The sequence below is a fragment of the Bubalus bubalis genome, chromosome 24 (assembly GCF_019923935.1).
Source record: "Bubalus bubalis isolate 160015118507 breed Murrah chromosome 24, NDDB_SH_1, whole genome shotgun sequence".
NCBI lineage: Eukaryota > Metazoa > Chordata > Mammalia > Artiodactyla > Bovidae > Bubalus > Bubalus bubalis.
The window spans coordinates 38232339-38258140 of NC_059180.1; the positions used below are offsets into that span (position 1 = coordinate 38232339).

The following is a 25802-nucleotide window of genomic DNA, read 5'->3' on the forward strand; positions in this document are numbered from 1 at the left end:
GTGACGTAGCCAAGCCGTGGAATATTATGCAGCCATAAACAGGAATGAAGCACGGTCACACACTAGCTACAACACGGATGACCCTCAAGATATTGTAAAGTGAAAGAAGTTAGACACGGAAGGCCCCATGTTGTACAGAGTAGGCAAATCCATAGAGACAGAAAGTGGATTTGTGGTCGCTAGGGGCCATGGGGTGGAATGGTGAGGAGTGAGTTGCTGAAGGGGGTGGGGTTTCTATTTGGGGGTGGTGAAAATATTCTGAGATTACATAGCAACGATGGTTATACAACCTTGTGAATACACTAAAACCCCTGAATTATGCACTTTATTTTTTACATTTACTTTTATTGGTTTATTTGGCTGCACCGGGTCTTAGTCATGACATGCGGGATGTGAACTCTTAGTTTCAGCAAGTGGCATCTCGTTCCCTGGCCAGGGATCGAAGCCGGGCCCCCAGCATTGGGAGCGTGTGGTCTTAACCGCTGGACCACCAGGGGATTCCCAGAATTAGCACACTTTTAAGGGGTGAATTTTATGACATGTGAGTTATATCTCAATAAAAAAAGTAAGAGAGCAGAATACACGTGCTCTGCCAACATGGCAAATAGAAGCACTGGGGTGACGGCCAGAGCAGAGGCTGATTCCCGGATGGCGCTGCCTCACTCTGTGCCTTTAGTGACATTGCCCTGGGGGGGACAGCCAAGCTCCATTCAAGGCTCACTGGGCAGCTTCCCTGAGCCCGGGGCTGGGGATGGCCTGGGAGGCCGGGGCGCTGGCGGGACCCCGCCCCTGCCCTCCGGCCCTGCGGCTCACCTCCCGGCTCTCTGCCTGCAGCGTCTCTAACAAGGAGCTGTCGGAGCTCATCGAGCAGTTGCAGAAGAATGCCGACCAGGTGGAGAGGAACATCGTGGACACGGAAGCCAAGATGCAGAGCGTGAGTGCCCGCCTCCCACTCGGTGCCCCCGAGATGCCAGCCCCCTGGGGACCCGGGGTTCAGATGACCCCGAGGTTCTCACCTGGGCATGATTCTGCTCCCAGGGGACGTGTGGTCACGTCTGGAGACATTTTTAGCTACCGCACCTTGGGGAGTGCGGGGTCAGGTATCTAGCGATGGAGGCCAGAGATGCTGCTATGTAGCCTACAGAGCACAGAATGATTCAGCCTCAAATGTCCAGTGCCCAGGTGGAGACACATTGAAGAGGAGCCTTCTTAGTGCTGTTAATACCAGCTCCTCCACCCCGGATACCGAGTTCCTGCAGCCATGGGCCCTGTCTGGAGCAGAACCGCAGTCTCAGGAGCCAGGCCTTGGCTAGGACCTTGGTTTTGCCACTTACTGTGTGACCTTGAGGAAGTCACTTTATCTCCCTGTGCACCCGAAAGGGGGAAACCTCACCCCGCGTCCTGGGCTGCTGGAGAGATGTGATGAGATTATGCAGGTGGCACTAGTGGTTAAAGAGCCCTCCTGCCAATGCAGATAGACCTTAAAGTGAAGTCGCTCAGCCGTGTCCGACTCTTGGCGACCCCGTGGACTGTAGCCTACCAGGCTCCTCCGTCCATGGGATTCTCCAGGCAAGAATACTGGCGTGGGTTGCCATTTCCTTTTCCAGGAGATCTTCCCAACCCAGGGATTGAACACGGGTCTCCCGCATTGCAGGCAGACACTTTACCATCTGAGCCACCAGGGAAGCTCTTAAAGACCCAGGAAGACCTTAAAGACCCAGGTTCAATCCCTGGGTCGAGAAGATGCCCTGGAGAAGGAAATGGCAACCCACTCCAGTATTCTTGTTTGGAGGATCCCATGGACAGAGGGGCCTGGCGGGCTGCAGTCCACGGGGCTGCACAGAGTCGGGCACGACTGAGTGACTGAGCACAAGGCACGTATGCAGGTGCCGTGCAGGGCTCCCTGTGATTAGCAGCGTCATCCTCACTTCCCTACCACTGCCACTACTCAGACGCAGGCGGGCCAAATCATCTCCTCACTCCGTGCCTCAGTTTCCTGGACTGTAAAATGGGGATAACAACCGGCCCGAGCCCAAAGGTTCTCCCAGGGATCCTGCTCCGTGGGCAGCCCTGCAGCCGTGCTCACATCTATGAGCTGCTAAGCTGGCTGCCTCCTCTTCGAACCCCTCCCCACCAGCCCAGAGTGGTTGAGTTCATACCTTCTTTGTAGCCAGAGAGGGCCAGGATGGACTGTGTCAGTGACAGAGCTGACCTCAGAGCCATTCCCCCACCCCCAGAGGGGGTGTTGCCAGATTTAGCAAATGAAAATACAGGATATCCAGTTCCATTTGAAGTTTAGGATGCAAATTTTTGTGGGTGTGTCTCCCACGCACTACTTGGGATATACTTATATTATGAATTATCCATTGTTTACCTGAAATTTGAATTTAAACGGGCGTCTGTGTTTCATCCACATTCCAGGCATGACTAAGAGGCAGGTCCAGAGGAGCGCAGGGGCATTGAGGGTGGACAGGTCATGAGGCTGGCTGGCCCCACGGCTGGCCCCAGGCCCAGACATGGCTGCCTCTCGGCTGACCGCCCAGGTGTCCACTCCCCTGAGGGACAGGGGTGGGTGGGGGGAATGACACTCTTCGGGTGAGAAGTAGGGGGCAGGGTGGACGAGAGGGTGCTCTGCGCCCTTAGGGTCTCCCTCCCCCAGGACCTCCCTTCCCCCTCCCCGCCTCCGCGCCCCCTCTTTCTTTCCGGCCTCAGCCGGCCTCCAGCATCCCTCCTTCTGGCCGTGCCCTGGCCCTGGTGCCCAGTCCCTCGGGCATTTTTTTTTGTCCCCACTCTCGTGATTGCCATGGTGGCGTGTGCACTTTCCTAAATGAAAACAGCTTTTTGGGGTGTGTCATTTTTTCCTCCTAACAAAAGTAATATGTGTTCACGACAAACATTTTGGGGCCAATAAACAAGTATAAAGAAGCAAATTAAGATGGCATATGATTCCACCAGCAGAGGGGAACACCATCCCCTCACACCCGGTGTCTCTCTGACCTCTTCTGGCCTGTGAGAGTGTGAGGGAACAGACCCCAGCCCTCGTCTCATGGTATTTGCTTAGAGTCATGACTCAAAGTAGCAAGTATGTGTTTGGAAGATCATTTTGAATTTGTTCTTTGTTTTAATTCAAATGAACAAACTTAAACCAGATTTTGGAGATGGCACGGGCTAATCTTTTTGTCTTTTCTCTTCCTTCTTTCGGAAGAAAACATCATTATTAATTTTATTTTATTTAATGTTTTATAAATAATAATTTAAAACAATTTATTTATAAATAAATATATCTATTCAATTGTAAGTTAAAATTAATTTTATTAAAAGAGAACCCAAAAGTTCTCTTTAATTTTCCTATTTTCTAAAATGGAAGTGAGGTTCACATGAGATAAAGTGAAGCATTTAAAGTATAGAATTTCATGGCATTTCATACATTTATGATGTGCGATGACCACGTCTTTCTGGTCCCAAGGTGCTTTTATCCTCCCAAAGGGAACCCCTGTGCCCATCTGCCCATGACTCTGCCTTCTGTCTCTTTGAATATACATATTCTGGATATTTCATAGAAACAGAATCACACAGTGTGTGGCCTTGTGTGCTGCTCTGCTTTCCCTGGTGGCTCAGATGGTAAAGAATCTGCCCACAATGCAGGAAACCCCTGTTCAATCCCTGGGTCTGGAAGATCCCCTGGAGATGAGAATGCCAACCCCGTCAAGTATTCCTGGAGCTTCCCTGGTGGCTCACATGGTAAAGAATCTGCCTGCAATGCGGGAAACCCTGGTTTGACCCCTGGACTGGGCAGATCCCCTGGAGAAGGATATGGCAACCCACTCCAGGATTCTTTTTGTACCTATCCCAATTTTTAAATGCCAGAAAAGCCGGACGGCTTGAGAACACCTGTAACCTCACCACACAGATCCTACCAGTAACCATCTCCTGGATTTGCTTTATTGATTATCTGTCCGTCAGTGTGGGCAAAATTTACAGGATATGTCGGTCCCTATGACTTGTGAGTTTTCGCGTCAATCGGTACCCATGGAAACTTTACTCAGGTCAAGTCAAAGGACATTTCCCGAAAGGTCCTGGGGGACCTTTGCAATCAATGTCACCCCCCACCCCCGAGGTAACCACAGCGCTGACCTGTCCTCATTGATTAGTCTTGCCCGACTGTGGACTCTTGAACGCCTGTGTGGCATCTTTTGGCTGGATATTCTCTCTCGTTTTGGCTGGACACGTTTTGCATTCCCACGAGTCCCTGCACCTGTGGGAATTAGGAGATGATTAATTTACTTCCTCCTTTTTCAAAATTAATCTTTGACACGGTCATTGCCCAGCAGAGCTTCAGATCAACTGGCGAAGATGGAGCCGATAAAATTCCACCCAAGCCAAGAACCATGATGTTGAAACTTTTTAACCAGCCAGACCTACCCGCAGTGGGGCGATGGTCCAGTGACTTTGACCTTCTGCCACATGGGTCTCACCTCCAAAGCCCCACCCCTCGCTGCCCAGCCCTCCCAGAGTTGGCCCAGGAAAGACCTGGAATGTGGGCTGGATACCATCTCTTTCTCCAAGAGGGAGCTGAGTCATTTTACACTGTACCAGGCACCACACCACCTCCGTTCACTTCTTTTGCCTTTTGCTGTTTCTGCCTTTTGTGCTTTTTCTTTTTTTTAACAGCTTTATTGAGGCGGGTTTTACAGATCAGAAAATGTACCCCCTTCGAGCACACAGTGCAGTGATTTTTTTAGTAACATCACCGAGGGGTGCAGCTATCCTCACAGGTCGGTTTCCAAACCTGTAATCCCTTTGTAAGCTCCCCTGTGTCCATTGACTGCGGATTCCTGCTCCCATCTAGCCTCTTTTATGGATCCACCTACTTGGGGCAGTTCCCGTAAACCAGTCCTGAGGGGCGTGGCCTTCAGTGCCTGGCTCCTCTCACTTGGTGGTTTTGAGCTCGTCCCCATCTGTACTCCCATCTTCTGGCGGCTGAGGGACAATCCCCTGGTCCCTTGGCTGCCTCTGCTGAAACATGGGTTTCTCTTACTGCCATTGCAGAGATGGGGACACTGACACCCAGCTGGGGGTAGAGAACTGGCCTCCGAGGTCCCTTGTGTGATCCCCCCGCCCCACCTGTGCTCAGTCCAGTCTCTGACTTGTCCCCCCGCCCACCCCCGGGCCTGGCTCAGAGCCCATCTGCGCTCCACGAAAGTCCACTAAGTGGATTAACAGGCTGTGTTTAACCTGTTGTTCCCACTGCCAGTTCATCATTCTTCCCTAAATTATCAGAGACCCTGGACTCATCAACCCTGAATATTTGTAGAAAGGTTGATGCTGAAGCTCCAATCCTTTGGCCATCTGACGAAAAGAGCCAGCTCTTTGGAAGAGACCCTGATGCTGGGAAAGATTGAGGGCAAAAGGAGAAGGGGGTGGCTGAGGATGAGATGGTTAAATAACATCACTGACTCAATGGACATGAGCAGACTCCAGAAGATAGTCAAGGACAGGGAAGCCTGGTGTGCTGCAGATGCATGGGATTGCAGAGTCAGACATGACTTAGTGGCTGAACAGCAACAACTAGGACTCATCATCAACTGAGCAATTGTACCTCCCAGACGTCCACCCACTCTGTTCATTCTCGCCATTTCACTGGCAACACCCCAGCACAGGCCACCCTCAGCTCTCGCCTGGGCCTTGTCACAACACCCAACTGTGCCCCTAGCTTGGACCCGCTCCCCTGAGGACCCCCTGGAGGAGTCACCTTTAAGGATGGGTGGCACCATGCCCTGTCCCACCCCCAGCTTCTTCCCCTGACCGTCCCTTCCAGTCATCATTTCCTGCCACAGGACCTTCACACAGGCCACTCCCTCTGCCTCCAATACTCTTCCCCTTCTTCCTTCATTCTTAGCCTGCGTCACTGCCTCGGGGGGGCCTCACTGAATCCCAGAGCCCGAGCTCAAGCAGGTCCCCACGTTCCACCTCTGCTGTGCTTCCTTGGTAAACTCCGACCTGTGCAAACTTTGTCATCTTTGTTCCCTGACCAGGGAGCGAACCCATCTCCCCCTGCAGTGGAAATGTGGAGTCCTAACCACTGGACTGCTAGGGGGGTTCCTGAGGTTTATTTATTGTCAGGCCTTTCCTGGGGTCTCCCTCCTCCCTTGGTGGCACAGTGGTAAAGAATCTGCCTGCCAACGCAAGAGATGCAAGAGCCACAGGTTCTATGCCTGGGTTGGGAAGATCCCCTGGAGGAGGAAATGGCAACCCACTCCAGTATTCTGGCCTGGAAAATCACATGGACAGAGGAGCCTGGCAGGCTACAGTCCACGGAGCTGCAAAGAGTCAGACAACTGAGCGTGCACACACACTGCCCTCCTCCCTGGGCTGGATGGGCCATGTCTCTCTGTGCACAGCCGTGTCCCGAGCCTGCTATCTCAGAGCAGGGGCTGGGCAGGGCCAGGGGAGCCCCCCGATCCTGGATGTGCCCCCTGAGTCCCTGCCCTCTGTCTTCCCCACCCCTTTCTCGTGCCTCTCGCAGGACCTGGCCCGGCTGCAGGAGGGCCGGCAGCCCGAGCACCGGGATGTGGCCTTGCAGAAGGTGTTGAACTCTGAGAAGCTGCTCTACGTGCTGGAGGCAGACGCGGCCATCGCCAAGCACATGAAGCACCCCCAGGGGGACATGATCACTGAGGAGTAAGTCCCCTCCACTTCCGGTCCTGAGGGAGCCGCTCGGGGTCAGGGCAGGGGGGCTGTAGCCGCTCAGTGTGCAGGGACCTGAGTCGGGGTTTGTGGAGGGCTGACGGCGGGGCCAGCCCTAGCTGAACACTTCATGTGATCCTTCCAACAACCTATTTCACAGCTAGGGAAATTGAGGCTTGGAGTACCCTGGTCCCCTGACCACAGCCCCCGACCTCCAAGCTTGTGAGTGCACTGTCCCCTGCCTGATGCCCGGCTGGCTTTCTGAGCTCCTGGCTCTTGCCTCAGCTCAGACGTGGACAGAGCACTGTCCCTCTCACAGCCCAGCCCTGGGCCCTGCCAGGTGGATAGTGGGCTCCAGAGAGCAGCAGACTGGCCTGTTTGTTCTGGAAACCTCTATGGTTCCAGGCGCATAGCAGGCCCTGGGGAAACGTTGGTGGGGGAAGGCAGGATAAAAGAAAGTGGGCAGGAGCAGGGCAGGGAGTGACTGCCTGGACACAAGGCCACTGTGACCCTGACCTTCCAGGCTACTGAGCAGAAAGCTGAGACTGGGGCCTGGGTGGGAGCCCCACTCAGGGCAGAAGCACTACACCTGCCCACCAGCCCTGCTAACCAGGGTGGTCTCTCCCCCTCCCCGCTCAGCATCCGTCAGCTGAAGGAGCGTGTGACCAACCTCCGTGGGAAACACAAGCAGATCTACAACCTGGTGGTGAAAGAGGTGGACCCGCAGGTCAACTGGGAGGCGCTGGTGGAGGAAAAGCTGGTAAGGCCCAGGCTTCGGCTGGGATGGGGCCGTGTAAGGGCCAGGAGCCCTCCCTCCATTGCATGGGCACTGGAGTCCTGCTGTTCCCGGTTATTTCCTGATGTCTGTGTTGATGAGATAAGCAAGGCTCAGAGAGGTGCAGTGCCTAGCCCAGGGTCACACAGCAGATGTGGTGGAGGTTGGGACCCTCCCAGGATCGTTGGGGTCCTGGTCGGCTGGGGGCAGCCGCCAGGTTTCTGGCCAGCCGCTGGTCTTCCTGTGCCCTCGCCAGCCCATCTCCACCCCATAGAAGCCTGGCTTCTGGTGTGATCCCGAGCAAGTGACTCCCCAGGCCGAGCCTCTGTTTTCCCATCTGTGAAATGGAAACAGTAACCGCGAGGGCCTCTGAGGTTGCAGTGAGATTAATGAGATCAGGGTGACAACCTCTTCCCTCCTCCCTCCGGGGCTACTTCGCCTCCTCGGCTGCGCTGTGAGGAGGAGAGCTAAGGTTCCCCGGGCATGGGTACCGGGTGGCCTGCGAGTCCTGGACCCCCTGGCCCATGCCCATGTGTGTCGTCCCCCCGCCTCCCTGGCCAGGACAAGCTGAGCAGCCAGAGCTTCGGGACGGAACTGCCGCTGGTGGACCACCAGGTGGAGCAACACAACATCTTTCACAATGAGGTCAAGGCCATAGGGCCCCACCTGGCCAAGGTGTGTGCCTCGGGGGAGGGGTAGAAGGGAGCCTGGGGAACAGGGGCTCCTGCCTGCAGCCCCCCACCCTAACCCATGTCCTCGGCCTCATCTTCAGGAGCAGAACGGTGAACTCCAGGCCAAGTACCAGAAACTGCTGGTGAGACACCCCCAGGACCAGGATGGGAGGGGATGGGAAGCCGGGCTATGAGCAAAGACGTGTGTGCAGTTAACACTTCAAGCAGGATGGAGGGGGATGAAGTGCGGAGAAGCAGTATCCCGAGCCCCTACCCAAGAGGCACCCCTGATTGCCCTTTGCTCATAGGAAACCCCAAGAGACTCTGTGGATACAGTTTATCCTACTGTTTGCTTCTTAATTTTTTGTTGAGCACCTACTGTGTGCCGAGTACAATGCCAGGTGCTTAATAAGCAAAAGTTCTCTATTTCCCTTTTCAAAACCTTTTTTATAACTGCACGTGATGCGTAAATGCTTTCTTGTTGTGGATGTTACAGACACCTCAGACATGAGAATGTAGGGGCAGTAACAGTATAGCCCATAGTAGGAGGCTCTGGGGCTGGGCTGCCTCCACCCTCTTTAGGTGGGGAGACCTTGAGCATGAGCTGCTGAGTCACTGGGAACCTCAGTCTCCTCATGTGTAAAATGGAGTCACTTCCACCCTTGGTTTACAGGAAGCTTTCAGGGTTGCATGAGTTGATGTTGGAGAAGTCCTTTGCGCAGTCATGGGACATGGTGGGCTCCCCCGAACGTGTTCACCACTGTTCTCATTTGCAGAGTGGAATTCAGACACCCGCTCCCCACTGCCCTGTGGTAGTTTGCACCATGACATGTTAAAGACAAAAGCGGAAGCGTAGCTGCTTACGTTTATGGAGCACCAACTGTATGCCAGGCTTGGTGCCCTATGAGATCTGTGCTGTTATTCCCATTTTGCAGATGAATAAACCGAGGCTCCACAAGCATATCTGTTCTGTGAGGGTTTTGTCTCACTCACTGCTATATCGCAGGGCCAGCACTTGCATACATGCCAAGTTGCTTTAGTCGTGTCTGACTTTTGTGACCCTATGGACTGTAGTCTGCCAGGTTCCTCTGTCCATGGGATTCTCCAGGCAAGAACACTGGAGTGGGTTCATGCCCTCCTCCAGGGGATCTTCCCGACCCAGGGATAGAACCCAAGTCTCTTTGTGCATTAGCCCAGCACTCATTAGATGCACAATAAACATTTGCTGAACAAATGAAGGGGTTTGGGAGGGTCAGATGACTTATCCAAGGGAGTCCAGCGGGGCAGGAGGTGTGGAGGGAGTCCCTTGCCGGTGAGGCTGCAGCCCTGTCCTTGCCTGCCTGCAGGCGGCGTCGCAGGCGCGGCAGCGGCACCTGAGCTCGCTGCAGGACTACATGCAGCGCTGCACCAACGAGCTGTACTGGCTGGACCAGCAGGCCCAGGGCCGCATACAGTATGACTGGAGTGACCGCAACCTCAACTACCCCAGCCGCCGGCGCCAGTACGAGGTGGGTGCTGGGCTCTGGGGGTGCGGGGCGGGGGGCCCCGGAAGGAGCTCGGGGCTGCCCGGCTGGGCGCTGAGCCCCTCCACTGCCCTCGCTGCAGAATTTCATCCACCGGAACCTGGAGGCCAAAGAGGAGAGAATTAACAAGCTGCACAGCGAGGGTGAGCAGCTGCTCGCCGCCGAGCACCCCGGGAGGAACTCCATTGAGGTGCGTGAGCCCCAGGAAGGGACACTTGCTTCAGGCTGGCCTCCAGGTGACCTCTGCTCTGGGCTCCCTGCACTCAGGCAGGCCCCAGGGTCCTGTGTCCAGTGTCTGTCTGTCTCTCCACTTTGCCATCTCCCTTCCCTCTGTCTGGCCCTGCCTCTCGATGCCCTGGCCCTCGGTCCCTAGACTTCTGAAGCCCACGTGGTGCCTGTATTAGTTTCCTATTGTTGTTCTAACAAATGACCACCAACTTGAAGGCTTTAAACAATGGAAAGTTATTCTCTCATAGTTCTGGAGGCCAGAAATTCAGAATCAAGGTGTTGGCAGGCTTGTTTCCTCTGAGGGCTATAAGGGAGAATCCTTCCTTGTCTCTTTTCTTGAGTCTGGTGACTGCTGGCAATCCTTGGCTTTCCTGCAGTTCAGTTCAGTTCAGTCACTCAGTCGTGTCCGACTGCTTGCAACCCCATGAATCGCAACATGCCAGGCCTCCCTGTCCATCACCAACTCCCGGAGTTCACTCAAACTCACGTCCATCAAGTTGGTGATGCCATCCAGCCATCTCATCCTCTGTCGTCCCCTTCTCCTCCTGCCCCCAATCCCTACCAGCATCAGAGTCTTTTCCAATGAGTTAACTCTCCACATGAAGTGGCCAAAGTACTGGAGTTTCAGCTTTAGCATCATTCCTTCCAAAGAATACCCAGGACTGATCTCCTTTAGGATGGACTGGTTGGATCTCCTTGCAGTCCAAGGGACTCTCAAGAGTCTTCTCCAACACGACAGTTCAAAAGCATCAATTCTTCGGCGCTCAGCTTTCTTCACAGTCCAACTCTCACATCCATACATGACCACTGGAAACACCATAGCCTTGACTAGACGAATACCTCCTATCTCCACCTCTGTGTCCACATTGCCTTCTCACCTGTGTGTCCTCTTCTCTTCCTATAAGGGCACCCTGAATCCAGGATTTCATCTTGATAGTCTTAACTGATTATAGCCGCAAAAGTCCTATTCCAAATAAAGCCACATTTTGAGTTCTGGTGGACATGAATTTGGGGAGCACCTTGTAAGCTTTTTTTAAAGCACCACGTGGTCTGGGCAGACATGGCCCCTACTTGTCCCTTGTGCAGTGCGCAACCTGTGCACCCGAACATGGCAGCCCTGTTTGACTCCTCAATACATCTCCTCTCTCCTCCTCCCACTCCTGGGCAGGAACTGGCTGGGAGTCACACCCATGCAGAAGCCAGATGCCCCTCTCCTCTACCCTTTTCTGGTCTGGAATCCTGCCATCCTGCCCCTGGTGTCCCAGATACCTCCATGTGTGTGTGCTAAATCGCTTCGGTCATGTCCGACTGTTTGTTGCCCTATGGACTGTAGCCTGCCAGGCTCCTCTGTCCGTGGGATTCTCCAGGCAGGAATATTGGAATGGATTTCCTTGCTCTCCTCAAGGGGCTCTTCCCAACCCAGGGATCGAACCGCATCTCTTACATCTGCTACAATGGCAGGCAGGTTCTTTATCGCTAGTGCCACCTGGGAAGCCCTGGCCCAGATACCTGGCCAGCAGCAATATGCCCCCTTTCTCCTGGCAGGCTCACATGGAGGCCGTCCACGCAGATTGGAAGGAATACCTGAACCTGCTCATCTGTGAGGAGAGCCACCTGAAGTACATGGAAGACTACCACCAGGTGCCTGCCAGCCGGGCCCCCCGGGGGGAGCACCCAGCGCCCACTTGGCTCCCTTGTGGGCTCAGCACCGCTTCCTCGGGAGCCTTTCAGAGCTGCCCTCCCACACCTCCCAATGTCTGTGGTTCTCATGGTGGACATGCATGTGCCCTAAGATTTCCGGGCCCTTGTCTGCCTTCCCTGGGGGCTGGGACTGGAGAGTCTTAACTCACCAAGATGGCACAGGTGCAGGAATAGGTGTGTGGGGTTTTCGTTTTGGGATATGTATTATATGAAATTTGCCATTTTAGGTGCCATTCTTACGTGCACAACCCAACGCAGTGATTGTATTCACAGTGTTGTGCAACCATCACCACTGTCTTTCCAAAACGTGTTCACCACCCCAAGTAGAACTTCTGTACCTAATAAGCAGTCACCTCCCCCGTTCCAACCCCTGATAACCACCCCTCTACTTTCTGTCTCTTTGGATTTGCCCATTTTAGATATTTCGTAGAAGTGGACTCACATGATCTGTGGCCTTTTGTGTTTGGTTCTTTCACTGAACATAACGTTTTCAAGGTTCATCATGAACCGGAACTTCATTCCTTTTCACGGCTGAATAATATTCCATCGATTCCATTGTATGCGTGGACCACGTTGTGTTTCTCCATTCACAATGTTGATGGATACTGCAGTATTTCCACTGGAATGTGTTTTTAATAAGACCGCTGCACGTGATTCTTATGAGCAGGCAGTTTGGGGACATTTGAACTCAGATGACACTAACATAACTAACTCGGTGTCATAGTGTCTCAGTCCTGCTGGGCTGTGGACTTCCCAGGGATCCCAAAATCATGTTCACAGCTGCAGCCCAGGGGACAGCTGTCAGTGAATGATTCCAGAGCTGATAGGCTGAAAAACGGGCAAGAGAGTTTCCCAGAACCAAGTGGGGAGGCTTGCCTTCCATGTACTGAGACTTAGAATAAGTCAGGGTGTTCCCAGCACAAAGACAGGAGTGGAATAGAGGAGAACCCTAAGGTTACTGGTGTATGGACATGAAACCAGCATGTCATAGAGGTGGCGTTGCATGGATTGCTGAGAAGGGACCGGGTCTCTCCCTGTGAAGCCCCCAGGAAGGTAGCCTGGGGAGGGCTGGGGGCATCCCCAAGCCTGTGGATTCAGGGTGAGTGGGAGGCCCAGCCCCACCTGGGAGTGGGCTTCAAGTCACAGCCAGGATGAGCCTCAGGCATCCTGGTGGACTCCCGCCCGTGATGGGGCCCTCTGGTCTCCCCTAGTTCCACAAAGACATGAAGGATGCCCAGGAGCTGCTTCGCAAGGTGGACTCAGACCTGAACCAGAAATACAGCCCCGACTTCAAGGACCGATACCAGATTGAGCTGCTGCTGCGGGAGCTGGACGTGAGTGATGCCCCCTGAGTAGGCCCTTCCCCGGCTCCCTGCCTGGGGAGGGCTGCGTGTTCTCACCCGGGCACTCCCCTCCACATCCAGGACCAGGAGAAGGCTCTGGACAAGTACGAGCATGTGGTGCGGGGGCTGCAGAAGCGAGGGCAGCAGGTGGTGCCCCTCAAGTACCGCCGGGAGATGCCCCTCAAGCCCATCCCCGTGGAGGCACTCTGTGACTTCGAGGGTGACCAGGTGAGGCCCTGCCCAGGTGTTCCAGGTGCCCCAGGCAGACTGGGCCCAGATCAGCCTCTTCTCCGCTCCCTGAAAGGTCTAAGGGGTGACAGGGCTGGAGGTAGGACCTCAGACATTTTCAGGAGCCTGTGTTCATCTCCATCATTGGGGTCACTCTCTGCCAGTGCCCCGCCCCCGACATGGTCCCTGCTGCCCTGGCCTTCTGTCCCAACAGCTTAGAGGCGCCAGTTATTCCAGCAGATGTCTCAGGGAAGGTTCTCATTGGCCCACTCTTGAGTCATGTGTGCAGCCTGAACCAATCACTGTGGCCGTGAGTGCCATTCTCTCATTGGCCAGACCTGAGTCACACGTTCACCCTGAGCAGTCAGGGGATGAAGGGAGGAGACTACCTGGGCTGGCACTGAATGGGCAGAGGGGGGCCCCCAGAGGGAAGTCCAGGTGGGTGTTAGGCTGGCAGAGCCTCTCTTTTTGATGAAACATCTTGAGGAGTTTCTGAGAGACAGGCTAAGACTCCCCAGGTCCCAGAGTTAGGCAGTGACTGGGCTTCCGGCCTCCAGCTGTGACAGGTCTCTCCATGTGTCCTGACTGGCCTGTCCCCCACCAGGGCCTGATCTCTCGGGGCTACAGCTACACCCTGCAGAGGAACAATGGGGAGAGCTGGGACCTCACAGACAGCGCGGGGAACAAGCTGACTGCCCCGGCTGTCTGCTTCATGGTCCCACCCACCGACCCTGAGGCCCTGGCTCTGGCTGAAAGGTATGGGATAAAGGAGGAGGAGCTGGTGTGGTGTGTGGCCGCACCCCCCTGGACTCCCAGACCCCATTCACAGCCCTGGGCACCACAGCTGAGCCTCAGGGTGCCACTTATGTCCCACACGTGCACCCCCTTTGGAGGCTCAGGTGGGACAGCGGCAGATCCCATTGGCCTGGCCAACTTGTGTGTGAGTGTCCGGCTCTGGGCACGCTGCAGGGAGGGGCCTCTCTGCAGGTGCCCCTGGGCCTGGGCACGCGTAACTCCCTCCACCTGCACGTCAACCCATCGCTTTGTTGACTCAGACCTCTTGGCTTGAAGGCCCCAGCCCAGGGGCCACCTATTCTGTGAAGCCATCCCTGATTGCCCCCTCCCCTCGTCCTCCACTCTGGCTCCAGGACAAAAGGCTGCCGTCTCTTGGCTCCCAAGCACCTTCTCCCACCTTGTGTGCTGCTCTCATGAGTCTGCTCTGTGTCTGTGTGTCCATCCCACTGGGCAGAGGTTCCTTGAGATTTGGTATACTTTCAGGGTCTTGTCCCATACCTGGTGCAAAGCAGGCACCAAAGAACTCTGTGTTGAATGAGCGATTCAGGAACTCCTTCATTTATTCGTTTAGCAGATATGTATTGAACATCTGCTATCCACTGCTCCCTCAGAGGAAGCATCATGGCGGGGAAAAGTTATGAGCAAACAAGACCATTGTAGGTTGTAAGACTTGCTATGAAAGAAAAAGAGAGGAAGAAAGGAGAGGCGGAAGGGGCCTGCTGAACCCGGGAGCAGAGAGAAACCGGTGTTTCAGCAGATCCTCTGTGTGCATGTGTTGTGTTGACTTTTCAAAGCATTTTGAGGAGCTGCCCGACTCCTCGGGGCTGCCTGTTGAGCCAGAGCCCAGGGTCCTGCTTCCGTGGGTGGTGGGGGTATGGACCGCCTCGGGCTCCCCAGCCCATTTTTTGCTGTCACAGCCTGGGCAGCCAGTACCAGAGCCTGCGGCAGAAGGCAGCCGGGAGCAGAAAGGCGCTCCAGGAGCGGCATGAGGTGCTGAAGGCAGAGAGCTCTGGAGGTGGGTACCAGGGCCACTGCCTGAGGCTCTGGGGGGACGGGGAAGGGGCCCGGATTCAGGATCTGTGCAGCAGACGGGACAGCACGGTAGGTGGGGGAGGACAGGCTGAGCTGACCCCTAAACACCCCCCAGGGCCCCCACGACCCCCTGACTCTGACCTCCCTCCAGCAGATGCCTCGGACCTGCAGGGCCGCCAGCTGCTGGCTGGCTTGGACAAGGTGGCCAGCGACCTGGACCGGCAGGAGAAGGCCATCACGGCCATCCTGCGGCCGCCGCTGGAGCAGGGCCGGGCTGTGCAGGACAGCGCCGAGCGGGCCAAGGACCTCAAGGTACCCAGGGCTGGGGGCACAGGCTGGCCCCTGGGCTTCCCAGGGGCCCTGCCCACAGTCTCATGCCTGTGGGGGCTCTGGGTGCTCCACGGGGTCCACTTGCCACGTGTAACGGGAAGCCCTGAGTCGCAGGGAGAGGCGCTGTTCTAGGCTGAGAACTGAAGAGGTGCCAGAGGCCTGGTGCCCCTAGACATGTCTCCAGGAGAAAGGGCTCTTGATAGAGCTGATGACGGCAGGACCGCGGCCCGAGCAGGTCAGCACCCAGCTGGGAGAGAGGCAGGGCGCCCCGCGGCCCAGGGGCTCTGGGCCCACAGAGCCAGCCCCCTTGCCCTGACCGCAGACCTCAGTTTCTTCAGTAAAATGGGCTGGCTGCCCGCTCAGGGGGCCTCGGGAGGATGGAGCACAGTAACTCTGGCCACAGCTCACCTCCTTCACACACACACACACACACACACACACACACAGTTTCTGGGGTCCTCGGCCCCCTCACCTCCTTCTCACACACACACACACACCCCTTCCTACACACACACACCCCCTCCTACACACACACACACATACCCTCCTACACACACACACACCCTTCTACACACACACATACACACACCCTCCTACACACACACACACACACACACACACACACACACACACAGTTTTAGGGATCCTCGGCCCCCTCCGTCATGGGTGCAACCTTCCCCGATCAACAGAGGAGGCTTGGGACTCAGAGCAGCGCCGTGGCCCTTGATGGGGCTCGTGCCAGGGCTGGGAGGGGCTGAGCCAAGGCCTGGTACGGGGGTGGGGGCGTGGCTGCAAACTCCTAAGCTGCATGGAGTCGTATGCATCTCATCAGGGTTCCCCCAAAAGATGAGTAGCACCATCCCCGTGGAGTAGTGGGAACCGGAAGTGCTTGGTGTCACCTGTTGGTTTTCATCAGTCCTGAGTCCCCGTCGGGTACATCAGAACCCCCAGGGATGCTCACTACAGACCCCGACTCCTAGGCCAGTGCCCCAGACCCCCAGGCAGCCCCCACCCCAGGGAGGGTGTCCTGGGGGAGAGGGGCCGCTGGCTGTGGCCAACACGAGGGCTCCGGTCCCCACAGAACATCACCAACGAGCTGCTGCGGATTGAGCCCGAGAAGGCGCGCAGCACGGCCGAGGGCGAGGCGTTCGTGCGGGCCCTCCCGGACAGTGGCAGCACCGCCCTGCTGAGGAAGCGGGTGGAGGACACCCAGCGCAGATACGAGCGCCTGGTGCAGCTGCTGGAAGCCGCCCAGGAGAAGTGGGTGCAGGCGGGCAGCGGGGAGGCCAGGCAGGGTGGTCAGGGGCCGGGCCACCCTCCTCCCCTCAGCTAACTCCTGACACGTGTCCTCAGGGTCGACATCGCCAACCGCCTGGAGAAAAGCCTGCAGCAGGGCCGGGAGATGCTGGCCACGTATGAGACCCAGCTGGCCCAGGAGGACACGGTGCCCGAGAGTAGCCAGGCCCTGGACAGCAGGAGGCAGGAGCTGGCGGTGAGTGTGCAGACTCTGGGCTCCGGGAGCCCCTCGCTGAGCTGGGCGTGGGCTCTAAGGGCTCCCGTTCGCCCTCCACCTCTGGACAATCGAGGGTCCCAAGGCCCAGGACAGCAGGTCTCTCCAGGTTTGGAATCCCAGCCGCACAAGGGGTTTGTGCGGCCTGCGGAAATCAGGTGCTGGTATCTTCAAATCAGGTATCAGCGTAGCCACCCCCTCTCCCTTTCTCTGAAAGAGCAGACCTGGCCGCCTGTGCCCAGACGCCCGCTCGGCAGGTCAGCTGAGCAGAGGCAGCTCTGCCTCTCGCCCGGCACCTGCCGTCTTCACGGTGCCACTGGGCCACTCTAAGCGCCAGTCCGTGAGCCCGTGGGAGGCCCCTCATCCACGAACCACCTCACAGACCCCTTGCCTTGTGGCAACAGCCTCACTGGGAGTCCAGGAAGCAGGCTCGGAGGGCAGAGCCTCCGCCGGGGGCCCTTCCAGTCCATGCGCGGCGTCACCAGCCTGCGCTGTGCGCCACAGGGTTTTAGAAGCTGTTTTTCCCAGGTGGTGTTCATTGTCACGAGACAGAAATTGTAGAAGTGACCTCAGGTTTAAGGACCAACTCAGAGACAAAGCCCTGGTCTCTGAGCGGGCTGGGCCTACCACCCCCTCTAAGCGGGTGGCCCCAAGCACTCCGGGCCCTGGAGCCCTTGGCCACAGCGCCTGCCACCTGCCTCTCCACCCTGCAGGCCATGGCCTCCGAGCTGCAGGCCCGGAAGGCCCTCCTCAGCGAGGTGCAGCGGAACCTGCAGGCCGCCAAGCAGTGCTCAGGCTCGCTGGCCAGCCGCTTCCAGGAGCACTGCCCGGACCTGGAGCGCCAGGAGGCCGAGGTGCACAAGCTGTGCCAGCGCTTCGATGGCCTCTGCCAGCAGGCGGAGCTCAGGTCAGGGGCCACGGGGCGAGGCTGGGGGCTGGGGAGGGTGGTCTCGGCGGCCTCGGCTTAGCTAGTCTGCCTGAGGCACCCAGGTGGGATTTCTGTGGACAGCGCTGAAGGCTGTTTGTTTTCCAAATAATTGCCGCTTTTTGGAAAAAGCAAAACACATACAAAATAAAAAAACCCAAAGGGGTTGTAATGACCAAACCGTTCCCCCCAAGATCAGCCCTGCTGTGAGTTTATCGTGAGTTCTTCCAGAGCCACCCTGTGCAAGCCGGGGTTGGTAGGAAATCGCAGTGTGTGTTACTATTTCCCCATCGTGTATTTTCCTGGCCTGAACAGTCAGGAAGTGCTCCCTCCTCCTCTTCTGTTTTCTGAAAGAGGGTCTGTGAAGACTGGGTATTGCTTCCTTAAATGCGTGGTAGAATTCACCCCGGAAGCCATCTGGGCCTGCAATTTTTTTTTTTTTTTTTTGGTAAGAAGGTTTTTAACTACAAATGCAACCTCTTTTATTAGATATTGGACGATCTGGGTCATCTGATGCTTGAGCAGCTTCACAAGTTTGTGTCTTTCAAGGACACGTTGTACACCTCGTCAAGCTGTTGACGTTTTGGCATGAAATGGTTCATAATATTCTCTTATCCTTGAATAGACATAGATCTGAGGGAACATCCTCACTTTCATTCCTGACGTCGTATCTTCTTTTGTCGTATTTGTTTATTCTGTTTTCTCCCCCTGATGATTCTGTCTGGGGTTGATCACTTCACTGACTGTTTCAATGAAACAGCTTTGGTTGCAGTGATCTTTGCATTTTCCTGTTTCCTGATTCACTGAATTCTGCTCATCATTATTTCCTACTATAGCTGTTTACATTAGGTTCAGTTGGCTCTTCTTTTTCTTCCTGAAGTTAGAAGCTTGGACTGTTGATCTGAGAGTCTGCTTTTTTTTTTTTCTCCCTAATCTAAGCATTTAAGTACATCTCGCTAAGTACTGCATTCGCTTTTTCCCACAATGTTTTTATTTTCAGTGAGTTCAAAAGATTTCCACACCTCCCTTCTGAGTTCTCCTTGGATCCGGGAGTTATTTAGGTCCTGGGATTCACAGTGGGCATCACCTCGGGTCCGCACACTCGGGCCTGCCTGCCTTTAACGGAGGCCGTGCAGTATTCCCACCCAATACTCCGTAATTTACCTGACTACTCCCCTTCCTGGTAAACGTTGCGCTGACTCCGAGTTCAGTTCCCTTTGGTAACCTCTAGAAGGCGACAGCAGGCAGCTCTCGGTGCAACCCAAGCACTCAAAGGCCTGGCTGGCTTTGCCCCGCAGGGTCCAGAGCCTGCAGAGTGCCCGGGCTGAGCATGACGCCTTCTGCAGCGGCCGTGACCGCCTGCTTCAGTTCCTGTCCCACATCCCCAGCTATGAGCCCCAGGAGATGGACAGCCTCAGCCAAGTGGAGACCAAGCTGAACAACCAGAAGGTGAGCAGGCTGGGGGTCAGCAAGCCCCTTTGTGGATGGGCGCCTGGTCATGGTCCTGGACCAGTGGATTCCCAGCACCCACGTCTCTGAGCTCGAAAACAGGGCTCCCCTCAGCGCTCCCTCCTCGGTCCCCTGCATGAGGCCTGGCCTGGAGCGGAACCCCCCCACCGCCCCATGCAGGTCTGATAAATAAGCAGATCACTGCAGGGTCACCGGGGAGCCCTTGTGGGGGGAAACCCATTTCCACAGCCCAGAGCCCTGGCTCCCCAGAAGACAGCAGGGCCTTGGGGTGAAGGACGAGGAAAGGAAAAGCCAACAGCCTGGGCTCAGATCCTGCTCCCACCCCCGGAGCCATGCACCCGCAGGCCAGGCACCACACCGCTGGAGCTCCTAAACGGGAAGTGAGGATGGTGTTCACCTCAAAGGATGTGGGGAGAGTCAGGGAGATAATCTCAGAAAGACACGTGCTTAGCCTTAGCACCGTGCCTGACACCTCCATGCACTCAGTAAACACTGCCTTCCTGGCAAGGTTCGTTAGCTTCTTGGCCCTTCTTCACAGGCCCTTAGAACTGCCTTTTGGAACCAACAAACGTAAATAAGGAAGCTGCTCGTTATACCCTGTGCTACAGAAGAATTCCAGACTCTAAGGAATTCAGCTACTCTATCTAGGTTTAGGATTTTTTTTTTTCCAAGTTTTTATTTTTAAAGTCTCTGTTGTTGTACAGAACCTACTAGATGAAATAGCAAGAAGGGAAGAGGAAATGCAGAAAGTCCACACGCACTCCCAGCAGTACCAGCAGGCTGTCAAGGTGAGACGCGACACCCCGGCAGCAGGGCCTCTTCCCCACCATCCCCACCCCCAACCCCCGGGCTGGCCCTGGGGGTGTCCTCACGCATGGCGGGTGGCTGTGCAAACCGGCACCACCCTTTGGGAAACAAGATGGTACCAGGCATCGAATATCAGAAGGGTTTTCTATTGTTTAAAGCAGTAACTGGGGGGAATTTATCATAAAGGAAACATGCGAAAAAATGATAATGTGGGATTAACAAAATCAGTATAAAATAAAAAATTATTTACAATAGCCAAAGAGACAAACTAGAAGTAACCTAAATGTCCAATATTAGCAGTGGAGACAGCTAGGAAATTATCATCCAGCTACTTGATGGATGTTTAAGTCATCAAATTGACCCACAGAAGGATTAGGGCAGCATGAAAAAAAGCTTACGGTGTAGAGTGTGATGAAGACAGCAGGAAGCCACCTTCTCTGGGCCAGAGGTGGCCTGGAGGAGGGAGTGCGCCTTGGGGACAAAGGGGTTTGCAGGCCCGTTTTCTCTTGTCTCGCGGGTCGTCCAGGGATGTGGTTGTGTGCCATTGATGGAGCGACAGTTCTCCAAACCTCCTGGTAGTCAGAGCAAGGTGCAGCTGAGCGGAAGACCTCCGCGGTCAGCCAGAAAGGGCACAGGAACACTTTGGTCTCACCTGCTCTGGTCTGCCCCTTGCCTCGTGTCTCTCACCCAGGACTACGAGTTGGAAGCAGAGAAACTCAGGTCCCTCCTTGACTTGGAGAATGGAAGGAACAGCCACGTGAGCAAGCGGGCCAGGCTCCAGTCCCCTGCCGCCAAAGTGAGAGAAGAGGTGAGCTCCGCAGGCCCAGCCTCCTGGGGCTCCATTCCTCCAGGGAGCACGACACGCAGTCCTCAGAGGGGCACGCACAGTGGTAAACGGGGCTGGGGGCCCTCCTGGGTGCCAACAGTCTAGTGGGAGAAGATGATGAACTTATTCTGGGCCGGCGACAGTGACACGCCTGGAAAGACAGCCTGCTGGGAGTCGTGGCTGGGCGGTTCCCCTTGCTCCACGCCGAGTGGGTCCACACACATGGAGGGCTGACGTTAACCTGTTCTTTCCGTACACGAGCGCCTTAAGGCTCAGAGACAGACCTGCTCAAGGTCCCTGGGGGTTCAGGCTTCTGACTCTAAATCCAGTTTTCTCTCTCACAGTTGAGACTAGCAGAACTCCAGGTAGGAAGTGGCAACTCTCTTTGGCATCTCTCCCCCAATGCCAGGTTTTTCTCAAACACCTTGCTCAGCTTGTTGATTCCTGTCTGTCTGCTCTCCTGTAGGAAGCAGCTCTTGCTGCCAAATTCACGGAGGTTAATGCCATCAACAGACAGAGGCTGCAGAACCTGGAGTTTGCACTGACCCTCCTGAGACAGGTAATGGGTCTCAGGAAGGCATCCTACTGAAAACTATCCCAACAGCTCGGACACTAGGCTCGCTCTGCCTCAGAGAAACAGAGGTGGCCGGAGGGCATGTGCCCTCGCTGCCAGGGCAGGGCCCTGGGGGCGGTGACTGAGCCAGGGTCTGTCCACACGATGGAAAACGAACTGTCGCATGACGAGGTGGTCTTCTCTGGCCACTGCAGATCCTCTCATAAGCGCAATCAACAGGGTGCATGCAGATTGAGGGCCACCATTAGCATGGAAAAGATAAATACACACTGCACACAAAAATATATGTGTGACAAAGGTGACTGTATCCTGTAGGATACTGGGCTTCCCTGGTGGCTCAGACGGTAAAGAATCCGCCTGCAATGCGGGAGACCTGGGTTCGATCCCTGGGTTGGGAAGATCCCCTGGAGGAGGGCATGGCTACCCACTCCAGTTTTCTTGCCTGGAGAATCCCCATGGACAGAGGAGCCTGGGGGGCTGCAGTCCATGGGGTCACAAAGAGTCGGACACAATTGAGCAACTAAGCGCAGCAGCACAGCACATCCTATAGGAACAGGACCAGAAGGGACAGGCGGCCTTCACATCATACCCTTCTGTGGCTTTAAGATGTTTTCCCAGATGCGTTTAAACTAGTGTTTTTAATTTCAAAAGGAAGCCTAGGGCTCTACCGGCCCTGACACTGAGCTGGGTGTCGGGGTGGGGGTATCCCTTGAGGACCTCAAGACAAATATTGTGAGCCTTGGAGGGTGGGGAGACGGGGACCAACTGCGCGCAGTCCAGCCCTAACCCTGCATGGTCTCCCCCTTCCCAGCAGCTGGAGGCAGGTGCGAGCCAGGAGGCCCTGCCCGGGAGCAAGCCAGGCCCCGGAGCGGAGGAGACGTGGAAGATTCAGAAGGAGCTGGATGAGGAGATGGAGCGGCGGCAGCAGCTGGAGCACGAAGTCCGGAGCGCCCAGGAGGAGATCCGGGCGCTGCGGAGCCAGAGCCCACAGGAGGCGGTGGTGACCAGGGAGGTGCTTAGGAAGGTGCCGGACCCGGCGCTGGAGGAGAGCTTCCAGCAGGCACAGCAGACCCTGGCCGAGGAGCAGCACAAGAACCGGCTGCTGCAGGGGGAGGTGGAGGCGCTGCGGCTGCGGCTGCGTGCCCTGGAGGAGGCGGCCTGGGCCGGGGGCCAGGAGTACGTGGTCAAGGAAGTACTGCGCATTGAGCCGGATCGGGCCCAGGCTGACGAGGTCCTGAGGCTGCGGGGGGAGCTGGAGGCGCTGCGGCGGCAGAAGGGCGCCCGCGAGGCGGAGGCACTTCTCCTGCAGCAGCGCGTGGCCGCCCTGGCTGAGGAGAAGCGGCGGGCACGGGAGGTGGTCACGGAGAAGGAGGTGGTCAAGGTGCACAACGACCCCCAGCTGGAGGCCGAGTTCCGGCAGCTGCAGGAGGACCAGCAGCGGGAGCAGGGGCTCCGGGAGAAGCAGGAGGAGGAGCTGGGCTTCCTGCAGGACAAGCTCAAGAGGCTGGAGAAGGAGCGGGCCATGGCCGAGGGCAAGATCACAGTCAAGGAGGTGCTCACGGTGGAGAAGGACGTGGCGGCCGAGCGGGAGGTGGGCGCCCTCCAGCGCCAGTATGAGGATGAGGCCGCCAGGGCCCGCGCCAGCCAGAGGGAGAAGGCCGAGCTGCTCCGGAAGATCTGGGCCCTGGAGGACGAGAACGCCAAGGTGGTTGTGCAAGAGAAGGTGCGCGAGATTGTCCGGCCTGACCCCAAGGCTGAGAGTGAGGTGGCCAACCTCCGCCTGGAGCTGGTAGAGCAGGAGCGCAAGTACCGGGGGGCCGAGGAGCAGCTCAAGAGCTACCAGAGCGAGCTGGAGGCGCTTCGGAGGCGGGGCCCCCAGGTAGAGGTCAAGGAGGTGACCAAGGAGGTCATCAAGTACACGACGGACCCTGAGACGGAGAAAGAGCTCCAGAGGCTCAGGGAGGAGATCGTGGACAAGACCCGCCTCATCGAGAGGTGTGACCTGGAGATCTACCAGCTGAAGCAGGAGATCCAGTCCCTCAAAGAGGCCAAGCCCCAGGTGCAGACCAAGGAGGTGGTCCAGGAGATCTTGCAGTTCCAGGAAGACCCCCAGACCAAAGAGGAAGTGGCAGCTCTGAGGGCCCGGCTGGCTGAGGAACACAAGAAGCAGGTAGACCTGGAACGGGAACGCGTGTCACAGGAGGAGAAGATCCAGGAGAAGGAGGAGGAGCTGGCCCGCGGGAAGGAGGTGGTGGTGCAGCAGGAGGTGGTCAGGTACGAGGAGGAGCCGGGCCTCCGGGCAGAAGTGAGCGCCTTCACCGAGAGTATCGATGCGGAACTGCGGCAGATCGACGGCCTCCGTGGCGAGCTGCGGCGGCTGCAGCGCCGGCGAGCCGAGCTGGAGCGCCAGCTGGAGGAGCTGGAGCGCGAGCGGCAGGCGCGCCGCGAGGCTGAGCTGGAGGTGCAGCGCCTCAAGCAGCAGCTGGCGCAGCTGGAGGCGCAGGAGGGCGAGGCCCGCGAGAAGGTGACCCTCACACAGAAGGTGGTGCTGCAGCAGGACCCCCAGCAGGCCCGGGAGCACGCCCTGCTGGCCCTGCAGCTGGAGGAAGAGCGGCACCGCCGGCAGGGCCTGGAGCGCGAGCTCGAGACCCTGAAGCAGCAGCTGGAGCGCCTGGAGAAGATGGAGGTCAAGGAGAAGGTGGTCTTCTCCGAGAGCGTCCAGGTGGAGAAAGGCGACACCGAGCAGGAGATTCAGAGGCTCAGGGGCAGTCTGGAGGCTGAGAGCTGCGGCAAGAGGGAGCTGGACGCTGAGGTGAGCCGGCTGGAGGCCAAGCTGTCGGAGCTGGAGTTCTGCAACTCCAAGTCATCCAAGGAGCTGGACTTCCTGAGGGAGGAGAACCACAAGCTGCAGCTGGAGCGGCAGAGCCTGCAGCTCGAGGCCCGCAGGCTGCAGTCGGAGATCGAGATGGCCGCGGCTGAGGCACAGAGCCTAAGAAGCCTGCCCGCGACGGCTGGATCCGACCCCGGGGCGCAGCTCGACTCACGCCTGCGGTCCCTGGAGCGGGAGCTGGACGACCTCAGGAGGCTCTCCAGGGACAAAGACCAGGAGATCGAGGAGCTGCAGCGGCGCCTGGGATCCGTGGCCGTCAAGCGGGAGCAGAGGGAGAACCACCTGCGGCGCTCCATCGTGGTCATCGACCCTGACTCGGGCCGCGAGCTGTCCCCCGAGGAGGCCCACCGCGCCGGCCTCATCGACTGGAACATGTTTGTGAAGCTCAGGAGCCAGGAATGCGACTGGGAGGAGATCTCCGTCAAGGGCCCCGGAGGCGAGTCGTCCGTGATCCATGACAGGAAGTCCGGCAGGAAGTTCTCCATTGAAGAGGCCCTGCAGAGCGGGCGGCTGACCCCCGCGCAGTATGACCGCTACGTCAACAAGAGCATGTCCATCCAGGAGCTGGCCGTCCTGGTGTCGGGGCAGCAGTAGGCCCGCCCCCGCCCCTGGGGAAGCTGCCGCTGGCTCGCCCTGCCCGGAACGCTCCCCCGGGTCGTCTCTCCCGGGCCCCCGCACAGCTCCCAGTCTGCTCAGAGCCCCGTGTGCCGCCACCAGCTGCTGGGCCCAAGCACAGGTGGGACTGGCCCCCGCTGAGCTGTCTGTCCCTCAGCCTGGACAGCGACCCACTTGTCCCCCGATCGTTCTCGCCTGCAGTGCCCGTCTTCCTCCCCGCCTCTCCTACACTCCTCTATCAGCAGACTCCCCCTGGGACACCTGGAAGCACTGACGTCTACCACTAAAGCACAAGACAGGCAGCAGCCCCATGGGCCAGCCTGCTCCGCACCGCACTGGCCTCCACACCCCAGCCGGGGAAACTCAAGGCAAGGAGGGCTCCCTTCAGCAAAGCCCCAGCCCCCGGGGGCCGCCACCTGCATTCACAGCCCTCCGGATTCCAGCTCAGATGACTTGCCATCGAGGCCTCCTGGGGAAACCGATCTGGGCGCTAGGCCAAAGGAGGCGCAAAGAAACCAGAACAGCGTCTGGCCCTGGTGCTTGGGTGAAGCTTAACTGTCGAGCCAGACTGTCCCAAGAGAATGCACCGTCAGAGGACGTGTCGTGGTTCTGTAACTGAAGTACCTTCCTAGTGGACTGTCGCTGTCGGCCTTGGATTCGGTGCCTGGTCCTGCTTATTCTTTCACTGCCACTTAAGACTCCACAGTTGATTTTTTTATCAAATGAAATTTGGGTTCTCTGTATCTCATGTATCATGTAAGAAAATGGGAAGTAAGAGGGAACTCTATTTATAGCGTGAAAATAAACACCTGCTGGCTTGATTCTAATTTCATGGAAAGTGTGTTTCTTCCTCTCTTGTGAGTGAGGCTGAT

The 25802-nt window shown here is 56.9% G+C and overlaps 1 protein-coding gene across 3 annotated transcripts in view; it reads left to right on the plus strand.

Moving 5' to 3' along the window:
• The window catches only part of PPL (periplakin), a 47856-nt gene extending 22099 nt beyond the window's left edge, over positions 1-25757 (plus strand). The window contains exons 2-22 of one of the 3 annotated variants that reach the window (XM_025274699.3): positions 835-934; positions 6527-6681; positions 7327-7447; positions 8024-8137; positions 8235-8276; positions 9480-9641; positions 9739-9846; positions 11430-11525; positions 12797-12919; positions 13010-13156; positions 13761-13912; positions 14869-14966; positions 15135-15295; positions 16395-16573; positions 16667-16805; positions 17537-17730; positions 19047-19197; positions 19923-20006; positions 20717-20833; positions 21318-21410; positions 22237-25757. In XM_025274699.3, coding sequence (XP_025130484.3) covers positions 835-934; positions 6527-6681; positions 7327-7447; positions 8024-8137; positions 8235-8276; positions 9480-9641; positions 9739-9846; positions 11430-11525; positions 12797-12919; positions 13010-13156; positions 13761-13912; positions 14869-14966; positions 15135-15295; positions 16395-16573; positions 16667-16805; positions 17537-17730; positions 19047-19197; positions 19923-20006; positions 20717-20833; positions 21318-21410; positions 22237-24909 — 5209 coding nt within the window. In that variant the 3' untranslated portion in view covers positions 24910-25757. The remainder of the gene's footprint in view (positions 1-834; positions 935-6526; positions 6682-7326; positions 7448-8023; positions 8138-8234; positions 8277-9479; positions 9642-9738; positions 9847-11429; positions 11526-12796; positions 12920-13009; positions 13157-13760; positions 13913-14868; positions 14967-15134; positions 15296-16394; positions 16574-16666; positions 16806-17536; positions 17731-19046; positions 19198-19922; positions 20007-20716; positions 20834-21317; positions 21411-22236) is intronic. The other 2 variants (XM_025274698.3, XM_006054908.4) reach the window with 2 other exon arrangements.
• The last annotated feature ends 45 nt before the right edge of the window (positions 25758-25802 follow it).